This window comes from Hippopotamus amphibius, chromosome 17 (genome assembly GCF_030028045.1).
Source record: "Hippopotamus amphibius kiboko isolate mHipAmp2 chromosome 17, mHipAmp2.hap2, whole genome shotgun sequence".
In the NCBI taxonomy this organism is placed as follows: Eukaryota; Metazoa; Chordata; class Mammalia; order Artiodactyla; family Hippopotamidae; genus Hippopotamus; species Hippopotamus amphibius.
In genome coordinates this window covers 317055-338499 of record NC_080202.1, presented here as the reverse complement: position 1 = coordinate 338499, position 21445 = coordinate 317055, and the positions used below count along the sequence as shown (strand labels likewise).

The 21445-nt window shown below is 50.5% G+C and overlaps 1 protein-coding gene across 6 annotated transcripts in view; it reads right to left on the bottom strand.

Annotated features, from left to right (window-relative positions):
• USP22 (ubiquitin specific peptidase 22) overlaps positions 1 to 21091 on the bottom strand; it is a 31007-nt gene extending 9916 nt beyond the window's left edge. For 2 of the 6 annotated variants that reach the window (XM_057715184.1, XM_057715185.1), the window contains exons 1-3: positions 20794 to 21091; positions 7753 to 7885; positions 2210 to 2323 (exon numbers count right to left, since the gene is read on the bottom strand). In XM_057715184.1, coding sequence (XP_057571167.1) covers positions 2210 to 2323; positions 7753 to 7885; positions 20794 to 20931 — 385 coding nt within the window. In that variant the 5' untranslated portion in view covers positions 20932 to 21091. Of the gene's footprint in view, positions 1 to 2209; positions 2324 to 5722; positions 5863 to 7752; positions 7886 to 20793 lie in introns of those variants that run through there. The other 4 variants (XM_057715180.1, XM_057715182.1, XR_009049963.1 and 1 more) reach the window with 3 other exon arrangements.
• Between the last annotated feature and the right edge of the window lie 354 nt (positions 21092 to 21445).

Here is a 21445-nt window from a genome sequence, read left to right as displayed (position 1 = left end):
CCCAGACACTGGAAGGAGCTTCTTTCAGAGAACGTGCCGTGAATAAGCCACGTTCCCGGAGAAGGAGGGGAGAGCAAGGCCTCGGGTGACCGCTGCTGCCTCAACGCCAGTGTCTCCTTGGCCTTAACTACTCCCGGAGCAGCGGGACCACGGCACCAGCACGCGCGGGAGAGCGCGGCGGCGAGGGAGGCGGAGGGACAGCCACACCTGCAGCGGGGTCACCTTCGGCCTAACACACGCCCACTCCTCACAGGCACCGGCTCCACAAACCTAAAACTCAGCACACTTTAAAAGACATCCCATCCTGCTGAGGGACGGAAGCGTGCAATGATTTTAGAAGAATTCCACTTTTTCCTGGGACGTGCATGTCTTAGCCCCACGGTTTAACTGTTCTGCACAAGAAACAGCACCCTCAGCTCCAGTGCTGCTCAAGTCCTGAGGTGGAAGAGGACAGGAAGTGCACTGAAGAGGCTGCTCGCCAGGAAAGGTCTGCTCACTGGCTCTGACGACCGACAGCCCCGGCTCGCTGTTTTTAGAGCAGGACAATTAAGACAAAAAATTGTAAACCAGATGCTGGGTTGTATGTTCTCTGTGGAGAGATGGTCCCAGGCCAGCGGGGTTTTCTACACCTATTACTGTTGTGACCTGTGACCGTGTGCTGAAAATGAGAACAAAATAAAGAGAACAAAAAAAGAAAAAAGATCAGGGAAACCAAAAACAAGTAACTAAACAATCAAGAAAAGAGCTGCACAACGCTCGTGTGTGCTGCTCACCACGTGCCGTGACGGCTCCACAGCCACCACGCGGTCGGGGGGCACACGTGCCGCCTCTGGCCCGTCCCTCACAGGCACCTTAGTGATAGGAGCACTAGAAAAACCTCCTGTCCTAATGAGGCGACTCCAGGTGGGGCCGGTCACCAGGAAGCCCCGGCCATGACGAGAAGCTGGGCATCCTCGGCTCCCCCACCAACTCCCCCAGAGAGGGGAGGGGCTGGAAACGGGGCTGATGGTCCCTCACGCCTCCGTGAGGAAGCCCCCGTGAAATCCCAGGAGCACGGGGCTGCGGGAGCTTCCAGGCGGGTGACTATGCCGCACCCCGACGCCACGGGGCCCCTCCCAGACCTCGGCCCACGCGCCTCTCTCCATCTGGCCGCTCGCCTGTGGCCTGTATCACATCCTCTCATAAACTGGTGCACTAAGCGTCTCCCTGAGCCCCGTGAGCTGCTCCAGCAAGTGCTCGGATCCAAGGAGGGGGCCTGGGAGCCTCCGACCTACAGCAGATGGTCGGGAGCACAGGTGACAGCCTGGGCTTGAGACTCTGGCATCTGACGCTGGGGGTGGGGGCTTGTCTTGTGGGTTCTGACATCTCCAGGTCAACTGTGTCAGAACTGAGTTGAGCTGTAGGACACCCAGCTGGCACCACAGGGAACTTCTGGGCAGGGAACCCCCCTCCACCCCCCGCAAAACACTTGGTGACCAGAAGTGCCAGGCATGAAGGGTTTCATGCAATTAAAGGAGACTCACAGGAGAGAAACACGCATCAGGGAAGAGCTGGGTTTTTCCTACACAGAAAGGAAAGCCTGGAGTTCTCCCTTTACGGCTACAAAGGCACCTCACAGGAAGGAGAGCAAAGTCTTGAACTAAGTGCTTCAGGGGTAGATTATATTTTTCATCTGGAAAGTTTAATTCTGTGTTGACACAGATTTAATATAAGCTAAAGAGTTGAGTTTTAGAAGAGATTCAGCAATAATTTAATCAGAAAATAGTCTACCCCCCTAGAAGGAAGCAGCATACACACCCTGAAGCTACTGGGGAGCTGCTTTCTGGGCAGCTACCAGGGACGTGGGGGCACCGAACCCTCGTCCGCCAGATGGCCGGGCCCCGTGTCTGTAAACATGCCTCTCACCGGGACATCGCAGGTTGGGGGGTGTCGCTCTTAACCTTGGCTGAGCCCTCACAGCAGCCGCAAGCCCACAGGGACCCGGGCAGGACGGGTCCAGGAAGCTGTGGGCACTGCAACTGCCTCGCCCGGCCCCCCGGAGCCGGCAGGAGGGAGCAGGCAGGTGGGGGGGCTCTTCCCCGCCGCCACCAGAACCACCCCACCTCCCTGCCCTGCCCCTCCCCTCCCCACCCCATGCCCTGACAGACAAGGAAGCAGGGAACACAGGGCTAAGACACAACCAGGCACACAGATCTCGGGAAAACCAAACCTTGCATTTTCCAAGCCTTCCGCTGTTCCTCTTTGGCAATGATTTCTATGTCTTTGTCATAAATGTAGTCCTGACACAAAAAGCAGTAGATACCTCCATACATAAGTTCTATGGCTGAAGAAAGAAAGGAGGGAAGAGACAAAATTTAATTAAAAATCAAAAGGGACTGCTTTGGGACAGAAAGTAAACATGTAAGTTTTCAGGCACTTCACTGTTGGCACCATCTCTCAGACCAGAGAATCCCATTATTACAAAAGGCTCCCCCACTTCAGACGGCGTATCCTAAGCAGATGAGGCACGTGATTTTCTCTGGAAGCTCACAGCGAGGGCTGAGGAATCTGAGGGAAAGAGCGCCACATCCACACTTTACAAAGGACCCCATGCCCAGGTACCAGGCTCTCTGTCTCTCCTCCAAAGCAAGGGAAACTCACATTCGCATCAGCCCAGGAGGACGCGCGGCGCCGGAGCTCTGTGGCCTGCTCTCCCCACCAGAATGAGGGCAGCACAGCCCCAAGAGGACAGCCTGGACGGCGTGCCCAGAGCTCCTGCTGCCCAGGGAGCGAGTCCTGCACTTTCTCAACTGCATCCTCCACGAACAGGCATGAAACCCGGCCCTTAGTTACTTTGTCATGAAGACGAACAAGAGAAAGTCCTCAGAGCACCTGGAAGGAACTCGCTCAATTTAATAATTAAAAAGAATCCCCTAGGCTCAGATCCACCAAGTGACATCAGAGCACAAGCCCAGCTCTGCCACTTGCCAGCTGCACACCTCTGAGCTCACCCACATCCCCTGCAACATGACGGTGACAGCAATGGCACTGCCATCTCACAGGTCTGCATGGGAACTAACTTCACACAAACAACTAAGCAGCACACACCCCCTGGTAAATGTTAACGTCATAACAAGTCACAGCTTTTATCACATTTCACGACTTAAGTTACAAAGACACAGGTCGGCGATACTGCAGTCGATCTAAAGCAGATTTATCAAAACTCAAGAGTAGCAATTTCAGAATCCCAGGCCTACCCCTGCCCCTCCCTAAAAACCAACAACATTCCAGCCAAGTCTCTGCAAGTCTGCGTGGAGGCTGTTTTGGAGACCAACGCCGGGTGCCCCGAGCTCCACCTGCTCCTCAGCAGTGTCACTCCTGCCCCGGGGACCAGAGAGAGCTGGCACAGGCAGCTCACGGCGGGGACAGGGGACACGTTCAGGGAAGCAGCGGGATTCAACGAGAAACCCACAGGTTCACAGCGAGGGCAGAGGGAGGCCCCGCGTCCGCAGACAAGCCTGCTTCCCGCATGGTGCGTGGGGGACCAGCCGGTGGGGGGGGCACAGAGTGCGCTGGGGCCACTGGACATGAGGAGCAGGCTTGCCCCACCCCCCACACAAAAACTGACTCCATATGGTCAGCAACCTAAGTCACAGCTAACAGTGTAAACTCTTAGACGAAAACGGGGAAGCATTTACCCCCTCAGATGTGTCAATGCGTTCTTAGTTTGACACCAAAAAAGCATGAACAACTGCAGAGAAATGCCACTATTGCACACTTAACAAACTACAGTGTAGTGTAAACACGACTTTGATATTCAGTGGGAAACCAAAAAATTTGTGTGACTCTCTTTATTGAGGTGGTCTGGAACTGAACCCACAGTATCTCTGAGGTGTGCCGGTATCTAAAGGAAATGAAAACAAAATTCACACATGCATTTTTATAGCAGCATTATTCATGAAAGCGAAAGGTGGAAACCCAAAAGTCTACCAGTGAATGACTGTATAGACAAACTCTGGAATATCCACACTAAGGAATGTTATTCAACCACAAAGAAATGAAGAACTGGGACTTTCCTGGTGGTGCAGTGGTTAAGAATCCACCTGCCAATGCAGAGGACATGTGTTTGATCCCTGGTCTGGGAAGATCCCACATGCCACAGAGCAACTAAGCCCATGCGCCACAACTACTGAGCCTGCGCTCTAGAGCCTACAAGCCACGACTACTTAGCCCACATGCTGCAAACTACTGAAGCCTGCATGCCTGGAGCCCGTGCTCCACAACAAGAGAAGCCACGGCAATGAGAAGCCCACGCATTCGCCACAAATAGAGGAAGCCTGCATGCAGAAATGAAGACCCAACGCAGCCAATAAATAAATTTTAAAAAAAGGAAAGAAATGAAGAACTGACACTTCATGAATCTTGAAAACCTGCCGTGAGATAGAAGCAGACACTTTAAAAGGCCACGTGTTGTATGATTCCTTTTATAAGAAATATTCAGGAGAGGCAAATCACAGACTGAAGGCAGATCAGTGATTGCCAGGGGCCGGGGAGGATCAGTTAACAGAGACAGGTATTCTTCAAAGAGACGAAAAAGTTTTGAAAACAAAGAAATATGGTGGTTACACAACACAACAAATGACTAAATGCACTGAACTGTACTGATTGAAATGGTTTATTGTGTGTTCTGTGAATTTCACCTCAATATGGAATTCAAAACCCGAAGCAACACCTACAATCAAGGTAGTATCTCTGGAAAATTATTTCACAGTCAAGATAACTATTCTACGGACAAAGCCTTGACTGCATCAGGACAAAAGGCTGAGTACCGTCAGTGGTCCCACGGTACCCAAGGGGGGCTGTTCCAGGACACCTGCGGACGCCAGAACCCAAGGATGCGCAAGCCCCCTAGCAGAAAACAGAGTGCCACCTGCATACAATCTACATCCTCCCGCACACTTCAGATCACCTCTGGGTTGCTTATAATACCTAACACAATGTAAATCCCATGAAACTAGTTGCCTGGACAAGACAAATTCAAGTTTTGCTTTCTGAAACTTTCTGGAATTTGTTTTTTGATCCAAGGTTGGCTGGATCTGCAGGTGCAGAACCCAGGGAAATGGAGGGCCAACTGCCTAGGAACCCAGCTGCCTGGATGTGGGCGAGACACTCCCAGTAAGAGTGGAGGCTGTCAGCCCCCTCCCTCAGGAACCCCCAGCCAACAGGCACCGCACGGGGCGGGCCCCCTTCCCTTCGGCCACAGGAGGACCTTGAGATGGAAGGGAAGGAAGTGTCCCCCACTCAGAGGAGAGCGGATCCCCCTCCAGCCCCCAGACATACGCGGCCTCTGGGGAAACTAAAATGGCTCCCCCCAGGGGCAGGCACAAAGCTAAAGGCTCCTTTTACAGCCTCCGTGGCTCATACGGGCAACATCCAAGGGCCCCCATGACTCAAAAGCAAACAAAAACCTGGATGAAGCGAAGAAGCACAAACCCACATCTTACTCGGTGACCTGGATGCTCACATGGCCCTGCACAGCAAACCCACCGGCAGGGTCCGGACAGGTCCCTCCTCCTGGGGGCCAGTTCTGCCACGTTACACCCAGCAGTGCCACAGGGCGGGCCGGACAGCGGAGCAGAAGCCGCATCCCGCCACGAGGCCGCCGGCAATGACCCCACAGCTACCGATGTCCTTGTCTTAAATGGACCACGCGCAAAAAAGCAGACATTCAGACAAGACTCACTGTGGGCCCTGCAGGCCCCTCCGATGGGGAACCACCAGCCCAGGGAGAACTTCCTCTAATGACCCACGTCGGGCCCCAGTGTCACCCTGCAGAGGCTCCTGGAGGCAGGACTCAGGCCGGGGATCATGGTTCCTCAGCCTCAAACATCAGGCTGCTCTACTGAACTGCGTCTGCAAAATGCAACGGGGTGGGGCGGGGGGGGGGGGTTTGCAGCTCGAGATGCATGGTGCAGGGCTGGGCCAGCAGCTTTCCTCCTGGGGGCGCCCTCTCCCGCACACCCCACCCCCAATCTGGACACAGAAAGCCAACCTTTAGCTTCGTTAACACACACCCACACGCACACACACCCACACACACACACACACCCACACACGCACACAGATACACACGCACTCATCCACAGCCTGCAAGGAACTCCTGGGCTCTAACACAGCGAAGAGCTGCGCCCTGCTCCCATTCTGTGGTTTCGTCTCAACGAAAACTTTCTAAAGCTCACTCACTCTAGCAAAAGTAGAGGCAGAGTTTATCGATCATGTTGATAAAATGAATAAACACAGATCTCTCATATGACTTTTGTAGAAGATGCTGGGTAACAGTAAGATTCTTCCGTCTTTTTAAGTGCAAACGTGTTTCCAATTTCCCGTAACCTTTTTAACCACACAGAACCACAGCCCAGGTGTGAGAGGAGCCTAAGCGGGTCTGGTCTGAGAACCAGGTGGTATTACGCACAAAGATCTACATTAACCCCACACCACAGCACTCCGCCAGCCACCCGCCCCATCAGCCTTCCCCTCTGGTCCCTGGGGTGAGGCGGGATTGCCCATGCCGGCCCGTCAGGAGCCACGCCCCCCCAGCCCAGGAAGCACCATCAGCGCAGCCAGCTCTCCTTCCAAACAGGCCACCGAGCCCCTTGCCCCAGGCGGAGCGCCCAGCACTGGCTGCAAGCTCTCAGCTACAAACGCGCATGACCTCCAGAGATGGCCAAGTTCAGACAACGCCACCTCTACTACTTAAGAGGCCTAAGGTTATCTTTCACTAGAAGGCTAGGCCACATCAAGTTGTGTTCTAGGACTTCCCTGGTGGTGCAGTGGTTAAGAATCTGCCTGCCAATGCAAGGGACACGGGTTCCATCCCTGCTCCAGGAAGATCCCACATGCTGCAGATTGTGCCTACGGTCTAGAGCCCGTGAGCCACAATTATTGAGCCTGTGTGCCGCAACTACTGAAGTCTGGGCGTGTAGAGCCCATGCTCCACAATAAGAGAAGCCACCGCAGGGAGGAGCCTGCGTACCACAATGAAGAGTAGCCCCGCTTGCTACAACTAGAGAAAGCCCACATGCAGCAAAGAAGACCCAACGCAATAAACAAATAAATAAATAAGGAAAGTTATATTCTAGAAAAGGGCCTGTGGTCTAGACCTTTTGAAAGTGATTTTCTTACAGGTATCCTAACAACCTCACCATCATTTGAAAGAAAACACAATTTTCAAGGAGAGAAATATTTAGTGACAACAGTCGGAAAATAAAGCCAAGAGCAAAACTTAGCTTCACGTAACTTCCAGAAGGCACCACCGTCTGAATCATACGAAGTGGAAGCGCACCTCAATGCCAGCCTCTCCTCAAACACTGACAACAATGTAAACCCGTTACAGAAAGCAATGAATTCACCCAGTACCCCCACTCCACGCTGACACCAATAACCTAAAGCTGCATTTAAGACCTGTGCACATTTCTGCCTGATCTAATACCTAACCATGCTTTTCAGAGGGAAAGACGAGTCTCTGATGTTCCGTTACAGAAAATGCACTTTTCAAGGAAAGTTATCACCTAGGGTTACACGACTTTATGTAATCTCAGGCAAGCTGTGCACGTGACCCTTGAGGGTTCAGTTTCCTCTCCCTGCTGGAGTTCCGCAAGGAGCGCACAAGCTATTCCAGATGAAGGTGGACCCCTGGAAGAGTGGGAGGTCAGGTTTACAGAGCAAGAGTCGGGGAGGTGAGCCCAAAGCCCAGGAGGGGTCACAGGGCCTTACCCAGGTTATGCCTTTTCGACTTGGCATGCTCGTGAATGTGCTTCTTCGTGAAACAACCAAAGAAGACGCAGTGGAGACAGGAGTGCAGCCGGTTCAGGTGGACGCCACACACGTGACACACGCACGACTTCGCCTGAAATTCAGAAAAGAGACTTAGAAACCAGGGTTCTCAGAACACCAGAGCCAGGCGATCCCAACAGGCACAGCTCGGGAGGAAGCGAAAGCTCGGATTTCCTCTCAAGGTCTCACTACCTAAAAGGTCATCTAGCTAATCCTGTCAACTGCCCCAAAAGGCATGTAGGTCATCTAGCTCAGAACTGGCTCCATGTAAGAGACCTTGGCCCCATTTCAGTCACCAACCCGAAGCCACTCAAAGTGTATGGAGCTCCAGGAGCCGTCGAGGTCCTTCCATGTCCGACTGGGCCCCACCCCCAGGTCACTCTTAACCCGCACATCATTTCAGGTTTGATATTCCAGGTTCCAAGACCACAGCAAATCTATAATCAATCGATCAACTGAGATGGATATGAATCAAAGCAATACACAGAAACAAGAAAAAGAACAGTCTGTGGCTGAGAACTAGACCACAGATGCCTAAAGTCTTAACCTCGGCTACTATGAGCACTGCAGCAAACTGTTCTCATCCACCCAAATCACCCAAGAACGCCCAGCACAACAATTACACCAGTGTTAACCGTGAACCCCTACAGGTCACCAACTTGAACTCCCAGCCTTTGAGGTGACACCACAGGACCGTCTTGCTCTGATGGGGGTGCAGGGAGCCTGGGGTGAAGGGAGGTAAAAGGTGAACACGGCCTGGAGGGAAGGTTGAAACAGAAAGGGCCCAGAAAACAAAGGAGGGCAGCACGAATGGGACACAGACACGGGCGCCGGGTATCGGATCAGTCATGCCATTCAGTCCTCACCACCAGCCACGAGGAAGGCCGTGAGCCCTTCTGAGGTATGTCTGCTGGCCGCCACACGGCTGGCACGTGGACTAGGACCTCCTGCCCCCACGAGTCCACACTCCCCCACTTAGTCAGAAGCAGCCCCTCCAAACCTCACTCTGCACACACAAGACCAACGCAGGAGCCGGCCCGTGGCCAGGCCTGACCATCCCCCCTCAATGGAGGGCAAGGCCTGGGCACTAGTCCTAAACCTCTATTCACATAAAACTTGAGTCACCGTTCTTCCACCAGGGAAAGCTGCACAGAGACATGAGTAACTCCCCCAACCTCTGGAAGAGGTAGAAGTGGTGCCGGTGTGCTGGGGGAGGGTGCATGGCTGCTCCCCCAAGACAAGAGCCCTGAGGCTGCAGCACAGGTCTGAGGACAGAGCAGACCAGCTGGCAACGGGCACACACGGCGGCCAGATCACAAAGCTCCTCGACGCCAGGTGCTCACCCTGAGAAACACAAAGCCTCACCGGCAACCACAGGCCAACAAGCCCTCGTTCTGGAAGCACAGCCGCACAAGCACCTCATGCCCAGGCTGATCTTGCAGCTCCCAGTACGACTTACCTCCGTGCCCAAAGGCAACGCTGATCATCACCACAGCATTTCTTCTTGACTAAGAGTTGCTCTCAATGGCTACTTCCCATTTTTTGACACCAGGAAGAGGTTATCTCTGTGAACCCCACAAGGTCGAGCCCCAATGCAGGCCTCAAGCACAGGGGATCCCTGTGCATGCACGGGTGGCACAGGGGTGCTGTGGGTGACAGGACGTCCAGCAGCATCCCTGGCCTCCACCGTAACCCTAACCCACCCCCACCAGCAGGAACCCCTGCTCCAGGGCAATTCCACAGGAGCAGGAGGTTCACTGGAAAGACTTTTCAAAAATGCTGCAAAGGGACTTCCCTGGTGGTGCAGCGGCTACGATTCCGAGTTCCCAACACAGGGGGCCTGGGTTCAATCACTGGCTGGTCGGGGAACTAGATCCTGCATGCTGCAACTAAGACCCAGCGCAGGGAAATAAATACTGTACATAAATAAAATGCTGCACATGAGAAACATGAGTTGTATCATCTATTTATTCTTCCAATGATCAATCTAAGGAAGTAACTGTTCTCAGGAACACAGAGAAATTTTTAAATTACATAATGGTTACTTGATGTGTAATAAAAGATGCTTCCTAGTGCCCTGTGTTTATTTAAAATTTTCCTTTTATATAAATACTGTCAGGAACAGGTTTCTGGAATCTGTTTACTGTTCACTACAGCTACAAATGTAAAGAAAAGATTAAGAGGTGTTCCTTATTTTTACTACTCAGGATATATTAAACACATGATCAGGGTTTTATAAAAATTTCTCTATGAACTTAACAGGGAATCCAATTCCATTTATATAATTCAAGAAAAAAATTCAAGACTAGCGTTATCCTGAAAATATAAACACAGGATAAGTACACAGTTTTAACACATCATTATTTCCCCTTAAAACATACAAAGGTTTTAAAAACAAATCAAAATTAAGCCCTGAATTTCAAATGCAAATCTGTATCACCTATTATTTTACAGAACTTCACAAAGGAAAAACCTGCCTAAAGAAAAAAGCCTTCAAGAATTCTAGCTGCATAAGAAAAGAACTACAGGAATTAAACAGAGCAGATGGGCTACAACCAGGAGCAAAGAAACTGGTCATATCCTGAAACAGATCAGGGAACGAAAGCCGCAGATATAAGCACGCACATAATTTGACACAAATAAAACCCATGCTCAGGACTCATTCTAAGGCCGTGAATCAGATTTTACAACTAGGGCTCCACTGACAAGTAGTCCCAAGCATGAAACCTATTTTCCATAAACACCAAGGACTTGCCACACACCCCAGGCATAAATGATGCTGGAATTAATTGGTGCTTCTCAAATAAAAATGAATACAAGGACTTCTTACGTGGCGCAGTGGTTAAGAATCTGCCTGCCAATGCAGGGGACACGGTTCGAGCCCTGCCCCAGGAAGATACCACATGCCGAGGAGCAACTAAGCCCGTGCACCACAACTACTGAGCCTGCGGTCTAGAGCCCATGAGCCAGCCACAACTATTGAGCCCATGTGTCACAACTACTGAAGCCCATGCACCTGGAGTCCGTGCTCTGCAATAAGAGAAGCCACCACAATGAGGAGCCCGTGCACCACAATGAAGAGTAGCCCCCACTTGCCGCAACTAGAGAAACCCCGTGTGCAGCAACGAAGACCTAACACAGCCAATAAAAACAATAAATAAATCCAATAAATAAATAAATTTTAAAACCTATTATTTAAAAAAAAAAGAAAACGAACGGCACCTCTTACAAGCCACTGACTCCAACACTGACTGGCCTGAGGAAGAACGGCAGCCAGCTTACGGAATTCCCGCTGGGCAATTTTGGCCCGATTTCAGCACAAAAATGAGTAACAAAAAGAATGGATTACACAGTGAACAAAAAGAGAAACCCAAAGTCCACTCTGAAATTGACATTATACAAACACACACTGCACTGTCCTCTTCATAGGAGGATTCCGTCTACAGTAGTAGGAAAGACAAGATTACAAAGCCTTTATTTTATAATCATCATCATAATAACTGATTCAGACCAAAAAAAATATATGGGGGTAAAAAAAAAATTGGGTCATCACAATAGTTAAAAGGTGAAAACAGCCTCAATCCCCATAAATGGGTGAATGGGTACACAAAATACGGTGTATCCACACAACGTAGGACCACTCAGCAATAAAAAAAAAAAGGTACTGACTCATGCTACAACATTGATGAACCTCAAAATGTGCTAAGTGAGAGAAGCCAGACACAAAAAGTCACCTTCTGTGTATGTGAAATACCCAGAACGGACACATCCAGAGACAGAACAGAGATCAGAGGCTACTGGGGCTGGAGGGAGCAGAAGCCTAACAGAGGCAGCTTGAGCTCATACAACACTGCCAAGTCCAAGTTGGTGTGTATTTAAAGTGGTTAGTATTTGTGAGAATTTCACAATTAAAAAAAAATACATCAAAGTATTTGTGCACCTGTGTGTATACTGGGGTATTGGATAGTTTCAAAGTATCACTCAGAGATTACTTTGTTAATGAAAAAAGGAAAAGGTTACCTTTTGCAACAGAGAACTCTGGCCAACACCACCTTAACCAAACTTAACAACCCCAAAAGGAAAAACAGATGAATCCAGATAAACCTGCAGCTGACTCTTCAACAACACAAGCTAGAACTGCAAGGGTCCACTTGTATGTGGATTTTCTTCCATACATATACAAAAAAATACGTGTAGAATATTATATGCAAGACTTGCCGTGCAGTGGAGAGCCTACCCTCACATAGGCATGAGGAAAGGGATGTTTAATATAAAGTATTAGTTATCTCATTGTTTTATAACTTTGCTTTTAAAGAACTACCCTGCAGTATGAGCCCGACTTTCATCACAGGTAACTTCTTTCCCTGTAACAATGTTTCTAATACCTCATTACCAAGAGGACTGCGCTGCATCCATCAGAGGCAAATAGGCTCGGCTACTGTACTGACTACACTCAGCTGCTAACACAATCGCACTGCTGCTTCTTTCTTACCAGCACGGACCTGCTACACCTGTGAACTAATGTGAATTCCTTTTCCACACAATCTTTTCGTTTCTGATGTTTAGCTCCATCCCCCATCTCTCAACAGCCTATGATTTAATCAATCCCACCTGTCATGATTTAATCACTGCCTATTCGTTGTGACTATATAATAAAGCCCCCGTAAAAACCCTGGCAGCTCAGAGAGCTTCTGCATAGGTGAATGCATCACTGTGCTGGGGGTGATGCACCCCAACTCCACTGGGACAGAAGCTCCTTTGCTCAGCGCCCCCCAGACCTCACCCCCCATACCTCTTCACCTGGCTGCTCACCTGTATTCTTCATAATAACCTTTATAACAAATGGGTAAACGTAAGTAAACGCTTCCCTGAGCTTTGTGGGGCCGAGGAGGAGAGCACAGTCTTGTGACTGGTGTCTGAAGGGGGGGCGTGCCATGGCACTGAGCCCTCGATCCGTGGGACTGGACACTAACTCCAGGTCGACAGAGTCGGACTGAGTCTGATTTGTGTGACATCCAGTTGGCGTCGGCTGAGACTGGAGGATATTTGGGGGCGCTGGAAAACATGCCCAAATAATTTAGCCGGAGCATAAACTTCAGTCAGACTGACCTAATCTCAAGACCCAAACAAGGCATTTAATCAGTGATCCCAGACAGGTCAGGAGACTTAACTGCCAAAGCCACCTAAAAAGTGCACCGTGAGTTCCAAAACCAAGTGAAATTACGTGAGAAAATGCAAAATGCGATGTAAATACAAAGTAGTATTATCGTAAATGAGAAACAAGTGAGCCCAAGAGATGTGCGCCCACCCAAGGCTGAAGGCCACACACCTGGGCAGAAGCAAGGCTAAGGCAACCCACCCCCACCCCCCAGGGACCTACTGCCTCGCCTCTGAGTCCCTTAATTTAAATTTCTGATCACCTCCCCTGTCAATTACAAGTGCCCACAGGGAGCCATGGGATCACCCTAGAGCCTCATTTACCCTCTGCTCCCACTTTACCCCCAAAACTGCTAACAGAGGATGAGAGTGACTGACACGCCCTCTGCTGCAGGTGCTGCCAAGGTTAAGGCGAGGCGAGAAACATGTCTGTGGGGCAGGTCACCTTGGTCCCTGGAAATGGCATTCACTTATTCCTGCTTCTGAACATCTGCTTGACACCTGCCTCCTCTGTCTGGGTGCTCAAGGCAGCAGAACCTTCAGGGAAGAGCCAGCACTGCTTCAGATCTCTCCAGAGGACCCGACTCAGGTCTGACAGCCTCTCTGAATTGGATGAATTCTCGCCCCAAGCCTGCAACCAGCAAATCCAGACCCAGGAAAACAATTCCAGCACTGGAGCGCTTCAGCAGATGCCGTGTGGAGACCAGAAGTGCGAGGTGACTGAGACACATCAGGTACAGCCACGAGGGGACCCCAGCCAGGGATGAAAGGCCTGGGGAGGGCTGAGCGGGTGAACCTCCGGGTTGAGGACGTGAGGTGTTGTGTAAAGCTCATGGTGGTAGATGCTTCTCACCTGCACCTGCCACACAAAGTGCAGACCTTAATAAATAAAGCCTCGGGGACTTCCCTGGTGGTGCAGTGGTTAAGAACCCGCCTGCCAATGCCGGGGACACGGGTTCCATCCCTGGTCCAGTAAGAACCCACGTGCCACAGAGCAGCTAAGCCCGCGCGCCACGACCACCAACCCTCTGCTGTAGAGCCTGCGAGCCACAACTACTGAGCCCAGGTGCTGCAACTACTGAAACCTGCGCATCTAGAGCCCTTGCTCCGCAACGAGAAGCCACCGCAATGAGAAGCTGACGCACAGCAACAAAGAGCAGCCCCCACTCTCTGCAACTAGAGAAAGCCTGCGCGCACCAACAAAGACCCAACGCAGCCAAGAGGTAAATATTTATATTTAAAAAAATAAGTAAATAAAATGAATAAATAAAGGCTTGGGCTTCCTTCCCAAACCTGGAGCCACAGTTGTGAACCATAAGGAAAATATCAGACAAACCCAAATCAAGGGACATCCTACAAAACATCTGAGCAATACTCCACAAACACTCCTCAAAACCGCTCGGGTCATCAAACACCAGGCACTTCTGAGAACCTGTCAGAATCCAGAGGAGCCTGAGAAGATGCAGACTAAATCTTAGGCGGGATCCCGGAGGGGGTCATGGGACGAAAACTAATCAGAACTGAAAAAATACGAGCTTTAGTTAATAACAATGTATCAACTTAGCCACTAGTTGTGACAAAATGTACCACAGAAATGTAAAAAATTAGCAACCGGGGACATGGGGGGTTGATACAGGACCTCTCTATTATTTTTGTTTTAAGAACTTTCATTGAGATACAGTTAACATACAATAAACTGCACATATTTAGAGTATACAATTTGGTATTTTTTTTCTTATTAGTAATGTATATATGGCAATCTCAGTCTCCCAATTCATTCCCCCCCAACCCTCCCCGCGTTCCCCACTTGGTGGAGGACCTCTCTATTATTTTTGATAACTTTTCTGTAAATCTAAAACTACTCTACTATTAATATGCATAGTACAAAATACACACACACAAATAAGCACAAGTGAAAACTAGTGAAACAGGAATAAAAAGGGTGGATTGTACTGATGTTGACACATGGCTGCACCCATGTATTCGTTTTGCTAGATGTTACCACCCGGGGAAACCGGGGAAAGGTCCTCTGCTATTTTTCACAACAGGGGGTCAATCTACAATTACCTCAAAAGAAAAACTTTTTTCATTTGAGATCTTTTACTTGGAATGGCCTGGGTCCCCTGCTTACTATGAATGCGGCAATACTCTGCTGTGTAGTGATCTGAATGATGCAATTCATCAATAAATAAAGCAAAAGTCAATACCTCAAAGCAAGAAGTTTCAAAAAGGAAAAATGTTTACTTTAAAAAATGGACACATCCTGAGACTTTCCTGCTGGCGCAATGGTTAAGAATCCGCCTGCCAAGGCAGGAGACACAGGTTCAATCCCTGGTCCGGGAAGATCCCACATGCTGCGGAGCAACTAAGCCCGTGCGCCACAGCTACTAAACCTGTGCTCTACAGCCCGCGAGCCACAAATACTGAGCCCACGTGCTGCAACTACTGAAGCCAAAGCGCCTAGAGCCGGTGCTCCACAACAAGAGAAGCCACTGCATTGAGAGGCCCGGGCACTGCAACAAAGAGTAGCCCCCCCACCCCCACATTGCAACTAGAGAAAGCCCACGCGCAGCAACAAAGACCCAATGCAGCCAATAAATTAAATTTTTTTTAAGATACATGCACCCCTATGTTCATAGCAGCACTATTCACAATAGCCAAGACATGGAAACAGCCTAAATGTCCACCAACAGATGAATGGATAAAGAAGATGTGGTACGTATATCCAATGGAATACTACTCGGCCACAAAAAAAGAATGAAATAGTCATTTGCAGCAACGTGTATACAACTAGAGATTATCATACTAAGTGAAGTAAGTCACAAACAGACAAATACTGTATGACATGACTTATATGTGGAATCTAAAATACAGCACCAATGAACCTATCTACAAAACAGACTCACAGACATAGAGATCAGACTTGTGGTTGCCCTGGGGGCGGGGAAGATGGACTGGGAGTTTGGGGTTGATAGATGCAAACTTTTATAAAATAAACAACAAGGTTCTACTGTATGGCACAGGGAACTATATTGAATCTCCTGGGATAAACCATAATGGAAAAAAATATTTTAAAAGAATGTATATATGTGTATAACTGAATCACTCTGCTGTACAGAAGACGTTGGCACAACATTGTAAATCAACTATACTTCAATAAAAAAGAAAAAAAGAGTCAGTTGACTCTTGACTGAAGAGAAAATGGAAGGTCTAAAAAAACTATGGAATCAGCCCACTTTCCTCCAAAGGGTGCCCACAGTTCTTTAAACAGTAGTGTTAAGACCACAAATGTAGAAACAGGAAAAATGTTGGAGCAGGCAAGGTCTGACTTCTGACCTGAGAGCCTCCAGAGACAATCCCTTCTCTCAAGCAAAGACTTCTCAGAGATTTTCTACCCAAAGGGTTGCTTTAGTCCCCAAATTTTGTGCCGAGAAGGCTCCAAGATGATTTCCAGGCCTCCAGATTACTGTTCAAATTAAACCAGAATCAGTAATGGCCCAGAAGTGCCAATGCTTCTTCACTTGTGGTGAAGAATTTTGGTAAAAATATATACTACAGCTACAAAAAGGGCTCTGTGTTTTTGAGGACAAGCTGCTGGAAAATTTTAGAATCAAAGAAACCATTCAAGAAGAGAGAAATGATTATTTAAAAAACATTACCTGTCCCCCAAAATGTCTGTATATTCAAAATATAACACTGACTGGGTTAAGTCATAATAACCAGAACTGAAAATTCCTGTTGTCTTCATTGCCCTTTCCATTTTCACACACAAACTGTCAAGGAGTAAGACACATGCCAGAAACGCACAGAAGCTCTGAGTCCTTGATTGGGGAACATTTTTCCACTGAGAAAATTATCAAATCTGATCACGCTCTTCTCACTCTGCCCCCCAAAAGAAGAATCAGTTTGGATACAAGAATCATAACCATTGTAGCTTCTCTGAGCAACCTCAAAGAAGTTTCACTTAGGTTTAAGTATTTTATAGGCAACTTCCTAGTGTTAAAACCATACTGCTAAGTCTACACATCTGCTGAGAAACCTCTGCAAACTGCCAAAACATGCATTATTCACTGTTTACCAATTCTCAAACCAACGCCTGCTTGGCTGGACCACTGGGGTTCTAGAAATGCACAGGACCCCCCAACACTCAGGGAATAACGGATGGAGGACACAAGGATTCACTGCTGGGATATGACCATAAGGCACTGCAGCATGACAGATCCCAGTTCTGAAAAAGATACACCATTTCTTGTCTGTAGGTAGCTCAAGTTATTACTAGTAAATAATACAGACGTAGTTCAACAGCTTTCAAACTAAGCAACTGACGTTAAAAAATTAATCCAAGGGCTTCCTAGGTGGCGCAGTGGTTAAGAATTCGCCTGCCAATGCAGGAGACAGAGGTTTGATCCCTGCTCCAGGAAGATCCCACATGCCTCGGAGCAACTAAGCCTGTGTGCCACATTAAAAAAAAAAAAAAAAAAAATTAATCCAAGCCATACATAACCAAAAAAAACCAAAAGTGATTCATTCTTCAAGAAATTCGGCCAAGTTAGTGATGGGCAACATTTGACTCTTTAAGCAATGTTAAAAATTATGGGGGGGGGGGGGACAAAGAGGGAGAGAGTAAAAGGGCAGGGGTTCCCTACTCAACCCCATATACTCTTCTGTGTGTGTGTGTTAAGTGAAAGCAAGTTTATTCTGGGAGATACGCACTCCACAGGCAGAGTGTGGGCCGTCTCAGAAGGCAGGGGCCCTGAGCTGCGGAGTTCTCATGGGGTAGGTAATCGCATAGGCTAACAAGTGGGGGGATTTTTCCAACTCTTTTGGGGAAGGGGCAGGGATTTCCAGGAACTGGACCACTTGCCCACTTTTTGGCCTTTTGTGGTGAGCCTCAGAACGCTCCTGGGCCTGTGTGTGTGTGGTTTAGCATATGCTAATGCACCACAAAGAGCAAATAATGAGAGGCAAGGTCTACTGGAAGTCAACTCTTCCACCGCCTTGGGCCTAGCTGGTTCTAGCCAGAGTACGTCATAGTCTTTTACAGGTTGTGACCTGCCCATTTCCCTCCTGTCTCAATTTCACTTAGCGTAACACCCCCAAGATCCATCCATGTTGTAGCAGATGACAGGATTTCCTTTTTTTTTTAATGGCTGAATAATTTTCAGTTATGTGTACATACATTTTCTTTATTCATCACAAAGTTTATTCTTTTTTTATTTTTTTAAATTTCTTTATTGGAGTATAATTGCTTCACGCTGTTGCACCAGTTTCTGCCGTACAACAAAGTGAATCAGCTGTATTCACACATATATCCCCATATCTCCTTCCTCCTGTGACTCCCTCCCACCCTCCCTATCCCAGCCCTCTACATCATCACCAATCATGGAGTTCATCTCCCTATGTTATGCAGCAGCTTCCCACTAGCTATCTATTTTACATTTAGTAGTGTATATATGTCAATGCTACTCTCTCACTTCATCCCAGCTTCCCCTTCGCGCCCCCCCACCCCATGTCCTCAAGTCCATTCTCTACATCTGCATCTTTATTCTTGCCCTGCCACTGGGTTCATCAGAACCATTTTTTTAGATTACATATATATGAGTTACCATACGGTATTTATTTTTCTCTTTCTGGCTTACTTCACTCTGTATGACAGACTCTAGGTCCATCCACCTCACTACAAATAACTCAATTTCATCCCTTTTTATGACTGAGTAATATTCCATTGTATATACATGCCACATCTTTATCCATCCATCTGTTGATGGGCATTCAGGTTGCTTCCATGTCCTGGCTATTGTAAATAGTGCTGCAATGAACATTGTGGTACATGTTTCTTTTGGGATTATGGTTTTCTCTGGGCATGTGGCCAGTAGTGGGATTGCTGGATCATATGGTAGTTCTATTTTTAGTTTTTTAAGGAACCTCCATACTGTCTTCCATAGTGGCTGTACCAACTTACATTCCCACCAACAGTGCAGGAGGGTTTCCTTTTCTCCGCACCCTCTCCAGCATTTATTGTTTCTAGATTTTTTTGATGATGGCCATTCTGACCTGTGTGAGGTGATACCTGATTGTGGCTTTGACTTGCATTTCTCTAATGATTAGTGATGTTGAGCACCTTTTCATCTGTTTATTAGCCAGACTCACATACTCTTAACCAACACAGTGGAGCAGTGAGAAACGATTACCGACTGAAGAACAGTAACAACCAAGTGATTTAACAACACAATTCCATCAACAAGAACCTCACTCCCATCCCAGTAGAAATCTGTTTCATCTCTGATTTTAGTTCATTTAGTTCACCCTAAAAGGCAGTGCTTCCCAACACCAATACTGATTAAAAAAAAACAAACTGGTGCTTAACACTCTCTACATGCTCAGCATGTTAGTCTTCCCATAAAGAACTGTCACTTGGGACTTCCCTGGTGGCACAGTGGTTAAGAATCCGCCTGTGGGGTGGGGGTGAGGAGGTGGAGTGGGATGAACTGGGAGATTGGGATTGCCATATATACATTACTAATAAGAAAAAAATCAAATTGTACGCTTTAAATATATGCAGTTTATTGTATGTCTCAATAAAAGTTCTTAAAAAAAAAAGGGGGGGATCCACCTCCTCACGCAGGCAACACAGGTTCTATTCCTGGTCTGGGAAGATCCCTCCTGCAGCAGAGCAACGAAGCCCGGGAGCCGCAACTACTGACGCCTGCGAGGGCCTGGAGCCTGTGCTTGGCAACCAGAGGCCACAGCAGTAGGAAGTCCTGTGCGCTGCAACAAAAAGTAGCCCCCGCTCTCCACAAGCAGAGAATGCCTGTACAGAGCAAGGAAGACCCAACGCTGCCAAGCAAAAATTCACAATAATAAAATAAAATAGAAATAAACTTTAAGAAAACTCTACTCAAGATGGACACTGCCTAACACTGCGCCTGCCCTCAGGCTGCGACCCGCAAAATCGCGTTACGCCGTAAAAACAGCGTTTTCAGGTGAGAGGAGGGGAGTGACGTCGTTTTCTGATTTCCAAATCACGAATCAGCCTAGTCGCTCAGGCGGCCACTACACCCGGAGAACAGGGCACGGAGTCCCGTTCCCTCGGCGCCTCCAGGAGGCGCCCCAGTCCCACCTGCTTCCAGACGCTCCTGCGCAGCTACAGGTGAGCCCGCCCGCCCAGGTCTGCCCGAGAGCACGCGCCTCCTAGCGGCGGGGCCCGCGGCTCGGGGGCGGGGGGGCGTCCTGGAGCATCCGCGCCCACCCTGCGCCCGGGGACGGCCCGCGCTGGGGTGGGGGAGGGCCGGGGGTCCCTGCAGACCCTGCGCCCGGGGACGGCCTGAGCTCAAGTGGGGGGAGGGCCGGGGGTCCCTGCAGACCCTGCGCCCGGGGACGCTCTGCGCTGAGGTGGGGGAAGGGCCGGGGTTCCCTGCAGACCCTGCGCCCGGGGATGGCCCGCGCTGAGGTGGGTGGAGGGCCGGGGGTCTCTGCAGACCCTGGGCCCGGGGACGGCCCGCGCTGGGGTGGGGGGAGGGCCGGGGGTCCCTGAAGACCCTGGGCCCGGGAACGGCCCGCGCTGAGGGGGGGGAGCAGGCGTCCCCGCGGACCCTGAGCGCGCGACGGCGGTCCCCACTTCCCGGTGACCCCGGCTGACCGCGCGCCCCCGGCCCGGGAGCCCTCAGGCGCCGCCCAGAACAGCGAGGGCCTCGCACGGCGCGGGCGGCCCCCCGTCCTCGCGCCCCACCCCCCAAGGCTGCCCAGGACACGCCCCGCGCGGCAGCCCCGGGAGAGGCGACCCCCGCGGGCCCGGGCGGGGGCGGCGGCCGCCCCGGGGCGCACCTTGCGCTTGCGGGCCTCCGCCGAGCCGCTCCACACGAAGCACTGGTAGATGGCGCGCAGGTTCTGCCTCCAGTTGTCCACCTTGAAGCCGCCCAGGTGCGCGCAGCCCGGCGGTGTCACCACAAGCTCCGCGTCCATGGCCTCGCCGTCCGGCTCGGGCCGGGGCGCCGGCGGGGACGAGGACGACGCCAGCGCGGCGCGGGGGTCCGAGGGCTGGGCCCGGGACAAAGCGGAGCCGCGCGACCGGGGAGGCGGGCGCCGCCCGCGCTGCGCTCGCGGGTCGCTGGGGCCGCGGCGGGGCTACGTCATCGCCGCCGGAGCGCCCTGCGCATGCGCTGGACGCCGCCGGCCGGCCCGCCCGCTGCCGCCGCTCCCCACCCCCCGCCACGGGCTCGGGCTGCCGGCGGGCGGGGCTGCCGGGGCCCCGCCCCCTCGCCCCGCCATTGGGCGGCGGCGGCCGCGTGACGTCCCGCCCAGCGAGGCGCGGCGGCGCGGGCGGAGCCGGGGCGAGGGGGCGGTCACTGGGCCCGGCCGGGTGCCGGTGCCGGTGCCGGTGCCGTCGTGGTCCGGGGAGTCCGGCCCGGCGCTCCGCACCTGGAGTCTGGACTTCTCGATGGGGAGCAGGGAATCACGGACTCGCGCGCTCGATCCG